Source organism: Rhopalosiphum maidis, chromosome 2 (assembly GCF_003676215.2).
Source record: "Rhopalosiphum maidis isolate BTI-1 chromosome 2, ASM367621v3, whole genome shotgun sequence".
NCBI lineage: Eukaryota > Metazoa > Arthropoda > Insecta > Hemiptera > Aphididae > Rhopalosiphum > Rhopalosiphum maidis.
Window position 1 is genome coordinate 52,100,140 of NC_040878.1, and position 21,734 is coordinate 52,121,873.

Below are 21,734 nucleotides of genomic sequence, written 5' to 3' on the forward strand. Positions count from 1 at the left end.
TTACTTGAGCATTTATCAATTTTTGAAATTGTGTCGTTTTATAAAGAAAGAACCAATCATGTTAGTCTAATCATCGAAAAAAACGTCACCAGGTGCCTCTTATTTCAATTTGAACGCCCACGAAGATGTTCTCGACCTGTTATTGTCATCGCCGTAGGTGTATTTATACAACTTTTACCTGATATGGCTACATATAGAGTATAAAGGTAATATACTGTGTAGATGTAGAACGACGAGATTAAATAGTTTGAGGTAAAAAAATAAAATAGTATTAATATAGCAACCTGTTTTTATAATAAATATACATATATATTATAATATACATACTACATAGAATTTAAGAGTTTTTATCTATCAATTACATACAACTTATTATAATATGAATTATATATTATATTTATAAGTATACATAATAATATAAAGTTTAAAACCAACATACATTATTGCTTTTTTTGATATTTGATATAATAATAATGATATTATCACTAAGCAGAATCACTTATTAGAATTAGTTACTGTGGTGTGGTGCGGTTTTAACCAACTGGCGGGCTCCTCGTTGTATAAACTATAACATTTAACGTTATATGAATTGTTATCATTACAATATTCAGTTCTTTTTTTCAATTTAATATTTTATTTTTTTACAACTATATCTAAATATCACTAGATTAATATTTTCGATAAGAAAACAATATTAGGCAATTAATAATAAATTAACAACTAAATAAAACTAAAAAAATAAAAATACAATAAATATAATAATATATCATGTTTAAAATTGTACATTTCAAAAGAGGGACATATGATACACACTTATTTATAATATCGTGTACGAGGAGACGGAAGTAAAAAAAAAAAAAATTTTAATAATGAAAATAGTAAAACCGTTAGACGTTTAAAAAAAAAAGTAAAAAATAAAATATAAACACGATTTTCCTTTCTTCTACTTCGCATAAAATACACGACGACGTGTCTTAGAAGCGTACCACGTGCCGGTGTGGGAGGGGAAGAGTGGAGTGTGGCGGCGATGACGAAATATAATACACGATAAAAGGAAACTAGATAAAAAATGGTACGACAAATATCGTCGGTTGATCTCTAATATCCGTTCGGACGACAAGTAACCAACATCTCTCAGCATGAATATTATACAGAATCGTCGAGCAATCGACAGACATTGTAAACGTTATAATAACGCGACGATTGTTCGCATTTCGGTGGTGCGAAGAATGAGCGATAGTCTATGTATAAAATATAAAGATGATCAGTAAACACTATACACATGAATTAAGTATAAAATACACTAACGTGCATAACTACTATTACAGATAATAATAGATATACATCGATTAATATATGTACACGGTTGTCTGACAATCGAGCTGGGATCTCTACCGTCAAAAAATAAATTGGCGTTTTCGATATTTTTCTTAGATACCTAACCTAACGAGATTTATGAGTGATGGTGGCGGCGACGGGCGAGGGGATTGTCCGATTGCGGTTCGGTGGAAAAATCTTTCAACTCCTTATGAAATCGTGGTTTTGGTACACACGTATAATGTAACAATAAATCGAAGGGGTCTCTGGGGGCTGGGCGACCATCTTGTTGGGTGCAAAACAAGTATAACGACAAATACAAAGTTACATATGTACACTATATAATATATACACATAATAATAGTTATATTATACTCTTCCCGACCAAGTTATCGCAATATAGAGGGATACATCTATACACAGTTTTTTGGCAGCCGGAAGTAATTATGTATAATATTATGATGTTTTATATTGCGTATAGCACGATATATACATTCATAATATAATTAATTAAAAGTGATCCGAATGAAATACGAATTTATCGACATCTAAATAATAGGCAGTATAGCGTACAGTTAGGTACTAAAAATAACAATGAAGTAAAAATAATAATAATAATAATAAAGAAAAAAAAAGAAAAACAAATCTATTGATGCCAACGATTACGAAATCGAACGGCTTGCACACACCTTTAATAATATATTAAAAGAATGTTATATTTAATGCCAAAATAAACGTTTGGACTGCAGCAGCGTTTCGGGGTGTGTGCCGTCTGATTTTTTATATGCATAATTTATCCTCTTGAGTCAAGAGTCTTGACAATATCCCGAATTCGAATTCGCTTGCGTAATGTGTTTTTGATATTCTAATCGTCTCCTTTTCCGAGGTCCTCATCTTCCTCCTCCTTCTCCTCCTTTTGAATCCTCTATACTCTGTATATTATGTTATGTACACGACGACGATTTACAGTGATAAATGTATTCAATAAAAAAATAAGATTGATCACCGGTAAGTCGAAAAATTAAAAATTAAAAACGTTGGTCAGACTGTATTGTTTTATGTATTTATAAATGGTTAACATTTGAAATGAGTGCCGAAATAGAAGGACACAAAAGTTAAGTAGGTACCTGAAAAACGAAAAACATAAACGTCGTTATTACAATATAATATCTTGTGTAGCATTATAGAAATGTTAAATCGCATTTACATAAACATTTTTTATTTCATTAAATATTACTATTTTATAGATACAAATACAAATTATAATGTTATTACTTATTAATAATAATAATTTTTATAGTGCTTTATTACAGTTTGTCGTCGTCGATCATTGTCCGGTCACAAATCGGTTCACTGCGTATAGAATATAAAATGTATTTAATCGAAACCGACAACGTTCAGGACTATAGATTCTATAAGCTCACTAACTAATTTTTATTTACCCATTTCGGAATTAGGATTACGTAATTCGATCGTTGTCCGCAATTGACTTATCTTGCACTACTAAGTAAAACTTACTTACAACAATCGTAAAAAAAAATCTCTAATCTGTATTTTTTACATTCTATAAATATAAATTATACCTTTATCTATTTATGTAGCACCATATAAATGAATATATAAACTATAATAGTAACTTGATGATACGATGACTATGCGTAAAAATGGGAATATACATCAATTAAATAATCTAAGAAAATATATTCCAGAAGTATCAACAATCTTGGAGACAAACAACAAGTTTTGGTCCAGAATTAGTGTTTACAGAAAATAAAAAAAAATACCTCAACTGCATCATATAATATCACAGCTGCTGCTATATCAACGAATAACGATTATTATATTATGCGCATTTTCAATAATCATTATTGAAAATCGATAAAAAAAAATATTGAAAACTATGTTTTAATAGCACGCATACATTACATACATAATATTATATAATATAAATATAAAACGTATATTATTAATGATAAGATTATTATGCACGCTGACGAGACACCGAAACAACTCAAAAATCGTAGCAACTTCGTGAATATAATTATTTTGAGTCAAATTAATAAAAAATAATAAATAATCTATCTGGAAAAAACGCATTCTCTGCAACGTGTTCATTGGAAATTTGAAAGAAATATATAAAAGAGCAACTGTAGAAATAGCATTGAAAAAATGTATATTTGATAGTTTTAAGCAAAAAAAACCATTCGATGTCTGCATATTATTTTAACAAACATATTTTATTAGTTGCCACCGGGAAAACTTTAACGACCTCGCAGACGGTCATTTTACGGTATTCGTATTTTATATAGTTATATAAAATGTACATATTAGGTAATACTAAAAAACAAGGTAATCCATTTAATGCCCACACTAATTTTCCAAATATATTATTTTTATGTTTCAAAATAAATATTTTTAATTAATATTTTAAGATTTTATAACTTTTAACGCAGTTAACGAGTTGTGTCCCGACAAAATTTCTCGTACACGAGTTGTATCCTAGTGATAAAATATGGATACACGAATTGAATCCCAACTGTTTTATAAAGTTTTACACAAGTTGTGTGCTGACCAACTCAAATCGATATTTTTCACAAGAAAAAATATGTTATTTCGTTAATTGAAATAAAAGTTTTTGTAAATTTAAATCGAGAAATTTGTCCATAAATACTCACATATTTTATAAGTTATTTACTGAATACATTTTTTTGATTCTGTTAATTTTTATTATCGCGTGGAGATAAGGCACCTTACATGGAACTACGAGCTATATTTTTGAAAACATTTTTTGGATAGCGATATAAATTTTATATTTTATATTCAGAATATTTTTCTGAAGAATTTGATCTATAAAATTCTAGTATCAAATCAGTAGGTATCCATAAGGGTTAATGAAATAGCTACTATATTTACTAATTTAATTAGTAACTTATGTATAACTTTACTGTGCTGTATACACGCAGAGTCAGCAAAATATTATCACGGAAATCACAATTTTCGAAGTAATCTATAATATCTCATACAATATTAATCATAATTTTTAAGCTATAATTATTTAATATACTATCTATAGGTTATAAAGGATGGCTAAAAAAAATGCATGAAAGATTTGTCGTTCGTAACGATACAGTTAAGTTCCAGTTTAAATGGAAAAAACATCGATTCCTAGACAGTTGTAATAAAGAGTGTATTTGTGTTGGACAGAGTAGATAAAGAAAGATATCTCATAAACCCACAATAATATTATATAAACATAAAAATTGTAAAAAAAAAAAATGTTTTGATAAAAATAATTTGTAAGCAATGACATAATATATATACAATTTAAAATCTTGATTCTTTTCATTATTATACATAAAATGTTTCATTTTTAAATTTTAATATAGAACAAAAAATGCAATTACATTAATCGATCATTAAAATTTAAATTATGTAAAATTCTTACAAGGTATCAAAAATATGTTATATTAAATTAACTTTTAGAATGTATTTTCTATACTCCCCAATCCCCATAACATCATAAAATGAAAAAGTTGTGTTAGCCTGTGGGTGTGACCACCCGGATTATGTTTCAATGTTAAAGAGAACAATAATTTGAGTATTAGACATCATATATTCGTCATACTTTAATACTAGTTAAAAGTTAAAAAAATTTGTTGGTCACACTTTTACAAATAATACAATTATATTTAAAAACTACAGAATTCATCATAAACACTTAATAAAGTTAATCATTTTTGATAGATACTTAGCTATACTTAGTAATATTAAATAACCATTAGCTATTAAATTAAGGTGAATCTATATTGGTTTATGTAAAAAAATACTTAAAATATTCTTTAAAAAATACATACCATAAACAGTGGTATTAAAAATGTCACTAGAAGTCTTTGTAATTAGGAACAATATAGCATTCCTACCATTGCAACTGAATGGATCAACTACTAAAGAAATTCAACCAGTTAATGAAATCCATTACTGCCCTTACAGGCATATCTGACGAGAGAGCTTTAACTCTTAAATTTCGATCCTCTGTCAGCAGGACAACATCTCTAAATATTTTTTTAGGTTCTCCTGCAAAAAATCAAAAATAAATAAAATACAATTCCTGTAATTTGATATATTAGAAAATTTACCTTCTACAGGTGGATTATCAATGGGTAGTTGAGAATTATTTTTACATAGACTTAAACAGGTTGCCAATATTTTATCATCATTATTTCCTACCTAAATAATAAACAGTCATTAAAATAAGAATTTGGAAATTTTAATTACTGCACCAACAAAGCATACAAAATTGTTTTCTTCTTCAAAACATGTTGTAGATTTAAAACTTGACCCTTTGGTTGTCACAAATTTAACGGCAGCTGAATCTATGTTTTTTAATATTTTTAACGCTTGTTTAGCAGCATCACACACTGAATCTCTGACCCATCCACCTTTGGCCAACCCTTCTAGTTCAATAAGTACTTAAATAAAAAATAAAATGGTGATTAATTATTATTTATAATTTAAATAAATCAGTCCTTTGAGAAACCTAACTTGTACAAAAAAAAAAAATGGAATGACATTTGATTGAAAGTTTTAAATTCTTCAGATGTAAAGTTACACATTTCAATAAAACTGTAACTTGTCCGCCATTAAAGAATATAAAAAATCTTATTAGTTTAGAACATATTGTTTTAATTTTTCTGATAATTTAGGGACAAGTCAGGTTTCATACTGATTCAAGTAACTTTTCAGTATTTAAGTATAGTTATGTACAATATACATTTTAATTATTAATATTTAACTTACCAACAGTAGGAATCATTAGAGTGCAAGTATGTTCTTGTGCGTGTGATAAAGAATATATTAATTTCTCAAGTTGTGGCAAATAGTCAATAAAACAGTTGGTATCTGGAACCACAAAATGTGGTTTGATTTCAATTTCAATACAATACGATGCTTGTTTCAATATTTCCTAAAAGAAAAAAATTGACTATTAGTTAACAACCACTAAAAAAAATGTATATATATCTTTTAAATAAAAAGAAAATTTAAAAATGTTTATACTTGTACACGCTTTTGCCTCAATTCTTCATTTCGTTGTTTTTGTTCCAATTCTTCTTTTCTACTTAAAAGCTTTTGTATTTCATTTGAGATTGGTTTAGATTGTAACTCAGAAACAGATTTGTCTTCAGATGGTCTTGATTTTAAATCATTTTCCTCATCAATCCAACTTTCAAAACACATTTCCTCATCTTCACTCTATTATATAATATTACCAATAATCATTAAACAATGGATAATATAAATATGTATATAAATAAATATAAATAATAATTACATCATCTTTGGGACTAGCTGTTTCAACAACTGAAATATATTCACTTGCTCCAGTGTCGGTTTTATGTAATTTAAATACAGGTGGCTCAGTACCACACAAAAATTCTGTGCCAAAGAACAATATACAATTCACTCTATGGGTGAGCTCAGACAGGTCCTAAATATATTATTTATTTATTCCTAGATATGTAAACAATATGATATAATATAATACAACACTCACTCTATCTGAAGTAGTTGAAATAAAAATAGGTTTTAGCTCGTAACCAATTATTGGAGTAAACCCACTAAACATAGAATCTTCAGGCAGTTTAAGTTGTTGTTTCAAATCTATAATGTATAAACCATGTATCATTTATATAATCTTTTAAAATACATCCAAACAAAACAATTAAATTTATTCCTCTTACTTGGATCACTTTCGTCAGGTTCATTCAAAACCAATTTAAAATGCTCTTGAAATTTTTCCAAATTGTTAACCAAAGAGGCCAATCGACACCAACAGTCTCCAGTCCCACTGAAATATATACATGAGTACATAACATAAAAAATAACACAAGATGTATTTTTTACAATCAATAAAGGTAGTCAGGTATTGTACACCAACCTACAACACTTGGTCAATGAGTACTGTTATATTTTGTTATACCTAATCTTATGTGTGGATGTATTCATGAAAAATATTTCAAAACATTATTTCTTAAAAAGAGGTAATTCAACTCAACAAAAATATGGAAATGTAAAGATAACTTGATTCTTTATAAGTTGTTCCTAATATAATTATTTATTAAGTATTATAATTATTAATAAAACATTTATCCTATATTAAATATTATTTCTTTGGTAGTTTACATTACTCAACACTCATTTTATGACTATACAATGTCTTGACGTCTTACATTCAAACTGACCACCAAAATTGGCGCTTTTAGTTAAAGAAGCTATATCAAGGCTTACTTATAACAATATTGAAATGACAACGCTAAAATGTTCAGTTACATCTAAAAAGTTTTCACAATATAACATTATACCAACAGTTAAGAAATAATGCCAAAATATTAATTTTTAGTAAGATTTATATTGAATAATTTAGGGGCACCAAAACTCTTAATTCAATCCTGCAAATATTAATTGTAACACATATATTTTCAAGTCTAAAAAAACTTACGAGAGTTTATAATCTGAACACGATGGAGGTGGATTCCATACCTTGGAATTACATAGAAGCCAATCACACCATACCTAGATTGAAAATATTTTTAATTTTAATTTCCTTAATTTTAATTTTAGCGAATCTTTATCATACCTTTATGGGTGGTAACAGAAAGTCTATGTCACTACCAATCAATTGTTTAGCTGTAGACCCATCATCTTTATTTAAGATCTCTTTCAAAAGTTGATTACATCTGTCAACAATCAAGCTAAACATTTGCAATGACATTGCTAATGCACACTCATGAACTGTAGACCAATATCCTTGTTCTACATGTGTTTCTAAAATAAATATAAAGATATTTGATTATTTTTATTGTATTTTTTTTTTCAATTAAACTGATTTTGTTTACCTTTTGGACGACTGTATTCAATTGAAAACATATTCAAAGCCAAATACTGCAAAAACCTTGTTGTTATGATTGGTATTGGTGTATTTGACAATAATTTACGAAATTCTCTTAACATTTGTAATGCGGTATCTTGAAAAGTCTCCATACTAAAAATAAAATAGTATAGCTTAATTAATAATTTAAAATAAAAAAATTATTTATTATATTATATAAAATCAATCTAATGGCAACTCAAAAATAGAAAACATTTTTGATCTAAGTTTACAATTTCCTTATTTGCTTAACATAACATTTTGTATACATGTAGTTATATTATTAATATCAAATCAAAGAAATATCTCCATAGTAAAATAAAGTTAAATCATCAACATTTACTTTTTTAGATGGAATTTGATCCTCTTATACTAAACTAAATTTACTGAAATAATATGCAAAGAACAAAGGGTTACTCTCTTATCTTTTACCTGCTTCATTCTATTCTCAATCCTCATTTGTCGATCAATTATTATAACTGACATTGTGGTAAGGAACAACTACTTTTGGTTTGTACACAATAATAATATCTCAGTGAATATAATGTAATTAGTACAAATGACTGTACCTATTGATAATTTTATGTCTCTTTTTTTATTAATTAAGAAATTATTACTTAAATAAGTTAGTATTGAATACCAACTTATTGATAATAAGAGTTATTTAAGTATTTTAAAACTAACATATAAATGAGATGTTAAGTTTAAAATATTTAATAATTTTGAAGTTTTGTACCAAATACATATAGCTATGTTAAAAATGATTCAAACACATTGATACTACTATGAAGTATATATAAACAAAATAGAACTTACCCAACTTTAGTAAATAGTTTTCCATGAATGTGTAGAAAACTAACAATAAACCTTTTATTAACCTGTAATACAAATAATAATTATATATAATTTAATCAAGTTGAACAATGGACATAATATGTTTATAACACAATTATATATTTATACAATTCTATTAATAAGTACCTACTAAAAGATAATTTTAAAATAAAATGAATATTTACCTCTGACTGAGATAGTTTGGACAGTTCCTCCTCATCAATATCTTGAGTTGGTTCTGTGGATGATGTCGTTCTATGAGAGCGTTTACTGCCATCAGGGTGTATCCATATTTCTTTCCTTCTTTTACTGTATTTTTCTTTAGATGACATGGAGCTCTCCTTTTCCTTAGCTTTTTCACGTTCACGTCTTTCCCTATCTTCTAAACGTTTTCTATCAGTCATTTCATACTGAAACAAATGAATTATAAGCTAAAGTAAAAATAAACTCATTAAACATTATCTTACCTTTCTTCTATATTCTTCGAACAAAGACAATAAGCTATCTTTTGCGGACTGAAAAGGATTTGAAGCCATCAAACTTCTCATGTAATAATAAACAGCATCAAGTTTTCGTTTTTCATACACAGCTAGTAGCGCCAACTGATTGTAGGGGCGACCATTTTTAGGGTTTATTTGGTTGGCTTTGGTATACCATCTACAAAATTAAACTTTTAAGTCAGATATTACAATTTACACTAGTTCAATCAACACTTACTGTTTGGCAATAACATAATTAGTACTATGATTCATGATATCTTTATACCTCGCCAAGTCTCCTAACGATATGTATAATTTTTGTGAAGATATTAAAGCAAGACCAACGTTTCCAAGTTTTTTTGTAGACAGGCATGTCAAAGATACATAATCATCCAAATTAAAATTATAATGTTTTTCCAACAATTTTAATAGGTCATTCATATACTTCATACCCTAAAGTATCAATAAATGTATTTAATAACTATTAAAATTATACATTTCTAGAGATCATACTTCTTCTATTAAATTCATTAGTAAAGTGGTATAATCTTTTACTAATTCTGGTGCATCTTCATTTATAAGTTTTTTTAGGTGTTCAATAATATTGTGGTAAAGTATTTTCCAAAAGTGTGTTTCGATATTTTCTCTTTGGCAAAATTTCATGTCTGATTTTAAAAGCTCTTTTAATGAATCTTTTAAAAATTCTCTATAAATAGATACATAGTATTTATCAATTTAAAAAAACTTGAGCATAAATGTTTATTGGTAATTTAAATTTAATACAAACCTGCATGAATTAATTATTGGCCAATTTTGAAGCATATTTGGTTCAAAAACTAAACTTCCTATAATAGAATCAGCTTTCTTTATATCCAATAACAAAACTGGATAGATTGAGGCACGGTAACTAAAATTGAAAATAATTAAACACATTATTAACACAATAGATAGTTAATTTAAAATTATTTAAAAGGCCGTACTACATGTGGAAAGATTTTTAAGTGTTTAACCACCCCTTCTCCTCAAAACTTTTTAAAATTACTTAAACCTATAAATTATACATCAGTTTATTTTTTAAGTAATATATAATATTTTATATTTTATAACCCTTCTCCTCCTCAATATAAAAAAATTTGTTAAAAGTACGGTCTTGTTTAAATATATTTATTTAATATCACTGTACCTTTCTGTGTATGGATCATACCAAGCAGGCGGAGCACTACCATAATGTGCACCTGAATATTGTTGAGCATTTGTAGGGTTAATATTCATTGAAAAATGTTCTTTAGCATGAGGTGGTTCGATATTAGCTGGTGGATAACCTGCTCTGGCATTTTGTTGTTTAGGAGATATCACTATAGGTTTATTAGGATTATTAGGATTAAATAACTGTTTAGCTGGATATGACGATGGTGATGTTGTGGTTGTAACGGTCTTATTTAAATAACCATTAAGACTAAGCGACTTATTATCAGAGGCATTAGTGGCATTCACATTCACATTAGGTGGTAGTTTTATAATACCTCCAACATTCTCAGATTTGTGTGGTACTGATTTTTCACTGTTATTTCTGTGATCAAAAACAAAAAATGTTATACATATACATAAAGTAAACACAAAGCTAACCTGTTCCTACGATTCCGTGAATGATTCCTTGATCGGTCATTACTACAATTTCTAATAGATTTAGATTTTTCTTTTCTCCAACTTCCACCATTACTGTTTAAGCTTTCAGAGTTATCATTGCTTTGAGAATGCCAGTTGGAATGAGTACTGCTAGATGGTTGATCACGTTGAAGTAATGTATTTGTACAATTTCTATCTTTACTGATACCCCTAATAAAAATACATGGTAAATATTAAGTTAAAAATTTTACACACGCTATCAAATTTGATTTATTAACTTACTTCCTTTGTTTTCTATCTCTAGGAGGATTTAATGTTTTTTCTACAGTTTCTAATCTCTGAACTTCCTTTTTTGAATCTTCTGCAACTTTGAACATGTTTTCAGCTCGTTCCACTTCTTCAGCCCAGTTCTATAAATGTTAAACATAACAAAATTATTAAGTAAATACTATTGTATATGCCATAAATACTATATGGTAAAACTTACAATTGTGCCACTAGGGAGTAAAACTGCACTTTCAATAGACTGTTTTACACTAACAGAACAGTTGTTTTCAGTATCATCTCTGATATTATGATCAACCGATTTCAATTCATGATGACTGTTATAAACTTTAGTAGGTAGATCAAAATCAACGCCTCGTCTACTAGATTCAGTTGAACTATGGACGACTGCAGATTGCTGTCTCCTCATTTCAGTCTTTGGTTGCTGTTGATTAGAATTAGTCCTATAAAATCCCTGTTCATGTCTTTGTGGTTCATTGAATCGACCCTTGCCACTTCTTGGAGGTAATGTTTGACTTCTAGATTGATATGAACTGTTTTGTTTATGATGTTCATCTTGAGATGATAGTCCATTCGTTAACAATGCTTCTACTTCCTCCATAGAAATATGGTGATCATCACAAAACTTTTTTCGCAATCTTGGAGGCAATTTTTCATAATTCATTAAAAGAGAACTAGGAATTGGTTTACTAGGGACTTTCTTTTCTTCTCGTTTCCTATTACCAAACGCAGATGTTTTATCTGTGTTATTTTGTACAGTATTACCACGTGCATTTGTAACCAAAGTAGGTATAATATCAACTGGAGTTATGATTTTTTCTGAAACGACTGGTTTTTCATCAATTTTTTTAACCATTTTAGGAACAATCACTACATTAGGTGTTTTATGTGTTCTCCAATTTTCATCATCACCTTTAGAATCGTTAGGATTTACAAAGTTTACCCGTGGTCGATCTGATCGTTTATCACTACTCCATTCATTTGGTGGCTCATAGAATAGCTGTGTTTTCTTTTGCTGTTTCCGTTTTAAATTGAATGTACTGTAATTATCAGCAGCAACCCCATTCATTTTTTGACCTCTCGGAAAATTTTCTTTTTTCCTACTTGGATTTTCAAAATGTTTATTAGGAATAAAATCACTCTTTTTTGATGATTCAAGGTCACGATCAAATCCAGATCGTTTATCATCATCTTCAGCATCTTGGCGAGAATTACCGCTTCTTTTTAATGGTCCACTTCCAGGCCTGTAGATTTCTACTTCTCTCGGGAACTTGTCTTTTCTTGCAAATTTATTACTCGAATCATCGCCTACATTAACAAAATTGTTTAAGAAAAATTAATATTATAAGTAATTAAACACATAAAGTAATGGTTTTCAATCTTAGATTGCCTCCCAAATAAGAAGTTTTTATAGTGGGTCATGAGTTGAAGTGCATAAATCACATATTACTTCAAAGTGATGTTAGGTTTATAAATATTAAAAAAAATTAAATACCAAAAAATATCGAAGAAGAAAACTCTTATAAGTATTATGAATCATAATACTTATCAGTATACTTCTTATTATTTTTCATTATTCTATAATAAAATTTAATTTTTGATAAATGAGAATTGTTTTAAATTGTTATGATATTTTAAAGAGTCACGAAAAAATGTATATAAAATATTCAATAATTAGCAAATAAAAACTAAAAAAAAAGCACCTGCTTATACATTTTTTACTATTTAACAACATTTGATTGTTGATTATTGTTAGAGAAATTTTAGAAATAGCAAGTTAATAGTTTGAAATGAAGTTTTTTTTGCTAGATTTAGGTTATAAAAGAAATTGTGAGTGAATTGGTTTTACAATAATATGCAACGAGTTTTTATTTTATTTTCATGATCATGTTTTACTATCATATTTAAACAAAAATTAGTATTTTACATAATTATTTTTTTTTTAATTTAAAAAATATTTATTGTAATAAGAGTTAAACATTTTGCCACCATGTAAAATTGTAAAATATTATTTTCTATGCACCAGTTAATTTGAACACAATGAGATTTTAAAAATATTTAATTTATTAAGATAATTATTAACCTATTCAAATTGTTTTTGTTATAATATTAAAAATTAAAAATTAAAATATTATAAAAATTATTAGTTACTAAGTGATACATACTTCTGTGCAATGTGTTTTGAAAAAAATCTTTTTAACTTTTTACCTAAATACTATAATAATATAAATTATAAAATATCTTTCAAGAAAAAATTGGTGCTTCCATTGACGTGACTACTCAGAATCATTTTTGTAGATACCAATTTAGGTATCGTTTAATTCAAATTTAACACATCCATCAACCCACCAACCTACTATACAGCAAAATAATTTCTCTGAGGATTTTTTTATTATATTCTATTCAATTCAAATATATTCAAACATTATTTATAATTCATCAAACTCTGTTAAGCATGTTGTTACGTAAATATTTAACTATGTTATTATCAAAAAATGAAGTGAATATCTTTATCATCTGATATTATTATTATACATTTTTTTGAAAATTCAGAAGGTACATAATAATGACAATAATTTGTATTTAGATTTTATAGTTATTAAATAACAAAATATACTATCGAATAGACAAAAAATAAATTACTGATAATTAATGATAAGATATGTTAATTATATTCATTTAAGACATTTATATAGAACGCTTTTTAAACTTTACTTTAACTAATGTCTAATATACATTATTGTAATGACTTAATTGAAAAAAAATTGAATAAAATAAAAAATAAATATTAATTATAGCCAATTTTAAAACATTTGTCTAATATGGTTAATAAAATGCAAAATTATATTTTTTTATTTAATATAATATGTATTAGTCAAAAATTATAACAATTACAATAAATATTCATAAAAAAATTCAAATAATCAACATTAATAAATAATAAGTAGCCAAAAGCAGAAAAAAATTCATTATTTAAATTACAAAAATAAATTTTCAGAAACCTTAAAAACCCTTATTAATAATATATTATAATATAATTATTGCTTTTTTTATTTTGTTAAATTTAAATATAGAGATCTCAAGAACCTAGGTACAAAAATAAACATGACTCATTAAAATTGTAATGCTTGAACAATTATCAAGTCCAACCAGCCAGTAATTAATGAATAAAAGACATAGACAGACCAAAACAACAGTAAAATGCCATTATGTAAAGTTATATTATGGTTATCTTGAATTAAACAACAACTAAAATGCAATCAAGGGGTGAAAGTCGAAAACGTTATTGCAATTCTAGCGAATTTATAAAAAAAAAATAATAATAATACAATATCAATAACATAACGTTTCCGAGAAAAACGAACTTCATGTGGCCTTCAAAGGGTGAGGACGTTATGTCTACGGTGCACAAAAACAGTCACCGCCAATTAAGCGGCATTGCGGTCTACGATGGTGTGCAAAAAAGCCTGAAACGCATATGGCCTCCACGCCGGTTGCGGGATGTCGATTTTTCGAACGGTAAAGCGCGGTACCAGTTTCATCACACTCACCTATGGACATACGCGACAGATCTTCTTCAAGATTGGCCATGGTTAGCACTATAAACACAACTTCATTACTTCCGTACGGTAAGTCGTCGAAAAAATAGTCGAGGAAAATACGTGAAAGATAAACAAAAAATAATAATATTATTGTCGGCAACCGGACGAATTGGATGCAGATCGTATTATTTTTTTTTTTTTTACTCGTTACTCGTTAGTCGTTGTTTGCGCATAAACAAAAACAAATGGACATGTCTTATCAAAAACACTGCAACGAGTGTCATTATCACAGATCGTGGAAAAGCGTAACGGATGCAGTGCGACCGAGTTGGGGAAATTCACGTCTGTCTAAATGACAGCACTAGCCTCTACGTTTCCGCCTTATTTTAACGATACCTTTTATCATTGATTTTATAATATACTTAAACATATTTTAAATCAATGTTGTTATCCTTCATTAGTATTTTAGCGTTTTTATTTGGTAGCATAAAGTGAAACGACGAAAATTATAGCAAATAAGATAAATCAATTAAGGTATTTATTTTCAGAGGTGAGAAAAAAATTAATTGATAATATGAATATTATATTAGTTTTTTTTTTTTATAAAAAAAAATTTATAATAAAATATATATTGTCAATAAACAAAAATGGGCAAGTGGATATCACTCTGCTGTATGGTAGAGATGGTGAGTAGGTCACTGGTCACTATAATGGATGTGTTAAATTTGAATGCAATGACGGGTATCATTGTGTACGAAAAACGATTCTGAACGGTGATGATTTGTCAGTCAATGATAATTAGTTGGATATATTACATTATTATCTATATTTAAATTGTAATGTATCGTTATTTTACGCGATTTCGTAAAAAATTAAATTTCATACGCTCACAAAATGTTTTCTATATTGACAATGGAATTTTTTTTTAAATAAGTTCCCCTAAAGTGTTTATGTTTTTAAATACCCTGCAGTTATAAACCAACTTATACTTATTAATTATTACATTTTCAAGCTTTTTGACCTAAGTAAAAAAATTAAGAAATTCAAAAATGTCAAGTCTATGAATTGCTCAAAATAAATCTATATACATTTTGAAAATATAACTGCTAAGAGAAATTGATAATTTTAGTAACAGTGAACTTTTTCAATTAAAATGTTAATTAAAAATTCATCATTTTTGTATAAAATATATATTCAACTGTATCAAAATTTGATTTCAAATGCTAATGTTTCAAAAAAATATAAAACTACAGTAAGATTGTTTTTAATTTCAGCATTGCCAATTCACAAAAATTAAAAATTTTGCATAAAATCAAATATTATTGAATTAAGTAATACCTACAAATCTACAATTATTTTACTTATATTCAAAAATGTTTTCCCCGATTTCTCCTTTGTTATAATTTTCAAAATTTTAGATTTTGAGCGGAGCGATAAGTCATTAGTGTAATGATTTTACAATGCTGTATGTTTTTTCAGTGTTATGTTTTCTTTTTTGCGTTTGTGTACACAGTAAGAGGTTAATAAAATGCTTCAACTATTATCTGGAGAGTGGATCCTATTGATCTAGTTTGTACTTTAAAAGTTTAAAGAGGTCAACATAAAATGTACAGCAATTTTTTTTTTTGATAATTGGGAATAACAAAAAAAAAATGAAATTTTTACACAACTTTATGGATAGCCAAATGAAAGTGCTACACTGAGCGATTATAGATATTTTAAAAATGGATTTTCTAATATCAAATACTCGATAATTGGGTTTTTTATGCTTATTAACCTTTAAATACCACGCAACACTGCACTGAAGCTCATCATTGCTATTTATAAGTACTTTGAATTGTAAGTACCAACACGGAAACACCTCTTTAGGGGACTCAGAATTTGGGACCTATCCTATGGGTAATGACTCGCTAAGACCACCCTCTCCTATCCCTAAATACGCGATTGAGTATGTAATACAGAATGTATAGGTATAAAGTACGTGATGTACACATTACGCTAATTTGGAATTGATTTAACTAGATATATTACTAAGGCATAGATGATGCACATTCATGAAAATTATGTTACGTAGTGTGTTATATATATGAATTTATTATAAAAAAATGTTGATAAGTGTACGCTATTTATTATAAACAGATTATGTGCTTGATATGTTGTGTACAATTAATTATTACACATTTGTTATTTTGTAATTATACGTGCCTATATATATATAATGACGTAATGTATTATTATACAGTGCATATTATATGTAAATATGTAATTAATAATGATACGTAACATGATGATATCATGGTCCATGGTAATAAAAAAAAGGTAAGCATGTGGGTACTGCTCAAGTACATATTAGTTATTAGTATAATAATTATAATAATATTATTATTACAATATGTTCAATGTAATTAAATCACAGAATTCGGTGGTTAAACCATCACCAAGTAATGATTAACTTACTAATTAGACGAATTTAGAGTGATGAGTGATGAAAACTATGACGATTAATTTAACTAAAAGAACACTAAATGATTATAAATTAACTAAGCTTTTACAAGATTAATGTAGTAACTTGTCTTAATTTTAAAATAACTCTGACCCTAATTTCTCAAATTCATGGTATATTTTAGATATAAATTTAACTCCAATGATGATGTAAATTCAACTATAAGACAGCCTTAACACAAAATCGACGTTCAAATGTGTACATCATTGGCAATAGTTATAGTTAAAACCACTCCAAATTTCTATGAAAGTAGGTATCGAGTGGGTCACAGTTATGGGCGTGTTAAATTTTAATGCAATAATAGATGTATAATTGTATAATAAAAACAATTCTAATCGGAGACAGTCTGTCAGCCTAAATCACCAAGTCTATTTCATTATATAGCTATAAAATTAATTAATTTTACTCTTAGTATAATGGTAGGTTGATATAATTTTTTCCTGAAAAATTTGTATTTATTATATTATTATAATAATCTGTATTTATTATTTATACCATTTTATATCAACTTATGTAAATGACACTCAAAATTTAATAACATTTTTTATAAATACTTTACAACAGTAAAAATAAGTTCTTAGTATACATTTATAATTTCTTAAAATAAATTTAAAATGTCATTACTCATTACGTATTATAAAATTAATAATTATATAACGTTCGTAAATGTTTTAAATTCTCACGAATAATATTTTTAAATTAAAACAAAATAATATTAACATCGCTATTCATCGTTTAAATGTATAATTTTAAAAAGATACAAGGATCACTTATGTAGGATCTTGTTTTAAATTTTCAAGAATTTTAAACCAAAAAATAACTTATTATTGACACAATGGCACATACGTATAGTAAAAAAAAAAAGCTGAAAATTCTAAATGAACTACTTATTAGAATATAAATTGTATACAATTTTCAAGCTTTATTTCCCATTCATAATTATTTGATCAACATTTGAAAAAAAAATAGAAAATTTCAATTGGTTATAAATAGCTCAAAATGAGTTACAGTATTTTGAACGTTATACTATCTATATACCTATAAAATAATAATATAAACACTTGATGAAAATTTCGAGTTACTTGTTTTTTAATTATAATAAAACAAATCGATCAATCTAATCAAAAATTGGTTTAGCGTAATAATTCTTGTTTTCCTTAATTTTTGTTTTAATTTTGACCTTTTGAAAGTACACACTAGATCTAATTCGTTATCCAAAATCATTCACAAAGTTGAAAATCGAAGCACTTTATATCACGCTATCTTTTCCAAAATAAAACTGATTATTAAATAGAATATTTCGCTTAACCGTCGAATTCATAAACGCAAATAAGTGATGGTTAGGTAATGCTATTGTTATCATAAAATATTTTATTAGCACCCCAAAGTAACTTGATTAATTATGTACTTTTATTGTATAATTTCTATGATGCGACGAATAAAAAATTGACTATCTGGACACAAAAACGATTTTCAAACATTTAATCACTGTTAAATATTTTATCGATCCTTGAAAAATCAATTAAAAACTGAAAATATTATTTATAAAAGTTTTAGCGAAGACAAAAATCATTGTTTTAATATAGATTCGTTTAACCATGTGTTATTTAAATAGTGTAATAATTTATTAAAATTCAGAATAACGGATTAAAGTTATTATTGTAATTTTTGTATAATTTTATCACCTCCTAAAATATGTAAGGTTGTGTTACGTATTTGTGCCTATGCGCTATGTCATCGATGTATTTGATTTGTTAAAGAGAAATAATACAGGTGTTTCATAACTGACAATAATATAATAATTTTTATATAGTTATGATAATCTTAGTAATTATATAATAAAAAAAGGAAAATATATGATTAAAAAAATTACAATCCTATAACTCAGGTTATTTGCATGCATTTAAAAAAAAAAATGTAATCACAAGACTGCATGAAACTTAAAAATCTTATTTCAGCGAAAAATATGTTAAATGATTTGAATGTTAAAAAAAATTAGAAATAATAAGGTACAAAATATTGATATAAGTTTAGTGTAGTTATAATGATAATATAATGATGGGGCCCATTTTACGCAAATGCCAGGATTACATATACCTATTTATATACGAGTTTTTAAAAAAATGATTACGTGTGTAGTTTTAAATCAGAAAAAAATGTGAGACGTCTGTTATTTTATGTACTCATTAATTACCGAATTAATACTCAATCGGGAGCAGTTATTTGTATATTTGTATATTATGTTCTTAATATTTAAAATTTTCAATTTTGAATTTCCCGTTCTTTATAATAGTTTAATAAGTACTTTCAATGTGTTAGGCTCTAAAAATGGTAGGTACCTAATATAAGTCATATTCTGGGATGACTTATACATTTATAACTATATATATATATATATATATATACTAATGAATATACCTATAAAAAAAATAGGTATATTCATTAGTTTGCTTTTTTATAGCAAACTCTTGTGTTCAAACCCTATATATTATCATGATTTTCTATAACCAGCATAAACTATATAGGTAGGTAAAAGTCTGTATAAACACGAGTTTTATATGTACAAATTATTTATTTACAATATAGCTGGGCATCATACGAATAAAATTTTATTTAGATGATTATTTAGTTAATATTTTATTCAAATAAAAAATTATTCGACTAATTTCCAAACATAGTTATTCAAATAATGTTCAGTAATTTATCTTGGTTAACAAATGGTTGGTATTTTTTCATTGTATTATAAGTTCACGATTGTAAATCTTCTTTTATAAATAAATTGAAAAATGCTATAAATCAAACTGTATAGAACTATCTAAAGAAGAAACTAGAGAGTAAAAAATTTGAATATATTTATATTTTGTATTAGCATTATGTTTAGAAATTATTCAATTATATTTTTATTCAAATAATTAAAAAAAAAATCATATGAATAATTTTTTATTCAGATAATTATCTAAATAATATTTTATCCAACTCTACTGTGTAGAAGGTATGGATTAATAATATTATATTGTTTTTATTGTTAAGTAAGTACCTACTTACGAAAAAGTAATGATTTTGATCATGATAGGTATTATACGTTTGTAAAACATTCGTTAAAGTCGTATAGAGAACTATTATAGTAGGTATAACGTATGACGAATTCGCTCGAAAAATTGTTTCATGTTTGCAATTATTAGAACTTACATATTTTCATACATCCTTGAAAATTGATCTCGACATTTAAAATTTTTAATGCCACAATACGACATTATAGTAAAACTCAAGCCTGGGCAAGTTAATGATAATTTTTAACTGAGTTAAGTTAAGTTAATAGAACATTTTTTGATATGTTAATACTTAATAGTTAATCTAATTTTTTTTTAATTCAGTTAAGTTAGAAGTTTTATAAAAACTTTCATTTAACTTATTAACTCAAGTTAAGTTATAATTTTTTTTTCATTTATGTGTAAATAATAAATAGCCAGTAATATGGTTTGAAATAATAATATTCATAAATCATAAATATTATTAAGCCCAGAAAATTACTATACATGTGTAGTTGCGTAATGCGAGAACCATGACAAAATAGATAGGTATGACAGCAAAATTCATATTATGGTCGGCAGTGTGCATCCCCACTATTTTATGCACTATGTATGTATTTGTAGTTCTCAGCATTTAATTGGTTGTTGATAACATGACAACAATTAGCCATTAGGATTGATAATTCAATAAATATTAAATATTAAATTCAAAGTATAACAAATAAAATGTATTATAATATTATTGGAATTTATATTTTATATCTTGTATTAAGACTACAATAAAAATTGATACTTCAAATTGTGTTTTGTGTATTTTTTTTATTACTTTATCTGCTATTTCCTCCTTTTCTGTATTTCTATTTTACATCATATGCCAATATACCAGCATATAGTAACTATATTTTAGTTTCTAGACTACCTATTTATTTTAAATATATTGTTTAAACTTAAGTTATTTTATGTTTGATACGAACAAGAACATATATTCATCTAAATAATTTGAATAATGAACAATCAAGCACACATTTAAAAAAGCAAAAATAAATTAAAAAATAAAATTTCACTAACTAATAAAATGTACTTAGTTATCAAAAATAATATTATAACAATTTAAATAAATTGTAATTACATTTAGCTCGTTATTCTTTAGTATTTAATTTAAAACCAAAACAAAATATTTAACTTGTCTATTTT

The 21,734-nt window shown here is 26.4% G+C and overlaps 1 protein-coding gene across 2 annotated transcripts; it reads right to left on the reverse strand.

Moving 5' to 3' along the window:
- Window positions 1-352: 352 nt before the first annotated feature.
- LOC113551670 (telomerase-binding protein EST1A-like) lies at window positions 353-15,258 on the reverse strand. Of its 2 annotated transcripts, none has more exons than XM_026954054.1 (23): window positions 15,018-15,258; window positions 11,669-12,774; window positions 11,464-11,591; window positions 11,182-11,391; window positions 10,739-11,125; window positions 10,343-10,462; window positions 10,069-10,261; window positions 9,794-10,008; window positions 9,544-9,733; window positions 9,262-9,486; window positions 9,059-9,120; window positions 8,211-8,356; window positions 7,952-8,139; window positions 7,814-7,887; window positions 7,056-7,162; window positions 6,869-6,975; window positions 6,647-6,802; window positions 6,373-6,567; window positions 6,115-6,280; window positions 5,602-5,786; window positions 5,454-5,544; window positions 5,172-5,391; window positions 353-2,444 (listed from the first exon to the last, which is right to left on the reverse strand). In XM_026954054.1, the coding sequence occupies exons 1-22, from the start codon at window positions 15,055-15,057 to the stop codon at window positions 5,255-5,257; spliced, it is 4,428 nt and encodes a 1,475-aa protein (XP_026809855.1). In that variant the 5' UTR covers window positions 15,058-15,258; the 3' UTR covers window positions 353-2,444; window positions 5,172-5,254. The 2 variants fall into 2 exon arrangements, with proteins under 2 accessions (XP_026809855.1, XP_026809856.1); XM_026954055.1 differs by having other exon boundaries at window positions 354-2,444; window positions 5,611-5,786.
- Between the last annotated feature and the right edge of the window lie 6,476 nt (window positions 15,259-21,734).

Bases quoted from the DNA above. Each gene is read 5' to 3' on its own strand.
- LOC113551670 (XM_026954054.1), bottom strand. From the start codon at position 15,057: ATGGCCAATCTTGAAGAAGATCTGTCGCGTATGTCCATAG. The intron at 11,126-11,181 runs GTTAGCTTTGTG...TTTTGATCACAG, and splicing joins TCACGGAATCGTAGGAACAG to AAATAACAGTGAAAAATCAG. The intron at 10,009-10,068 runs GTATGATCTCTA...TTGATACTTTAG, and splicing joins TAATGAATTTAATAGAAGAA to GGTATGAAGTATATGAATGA.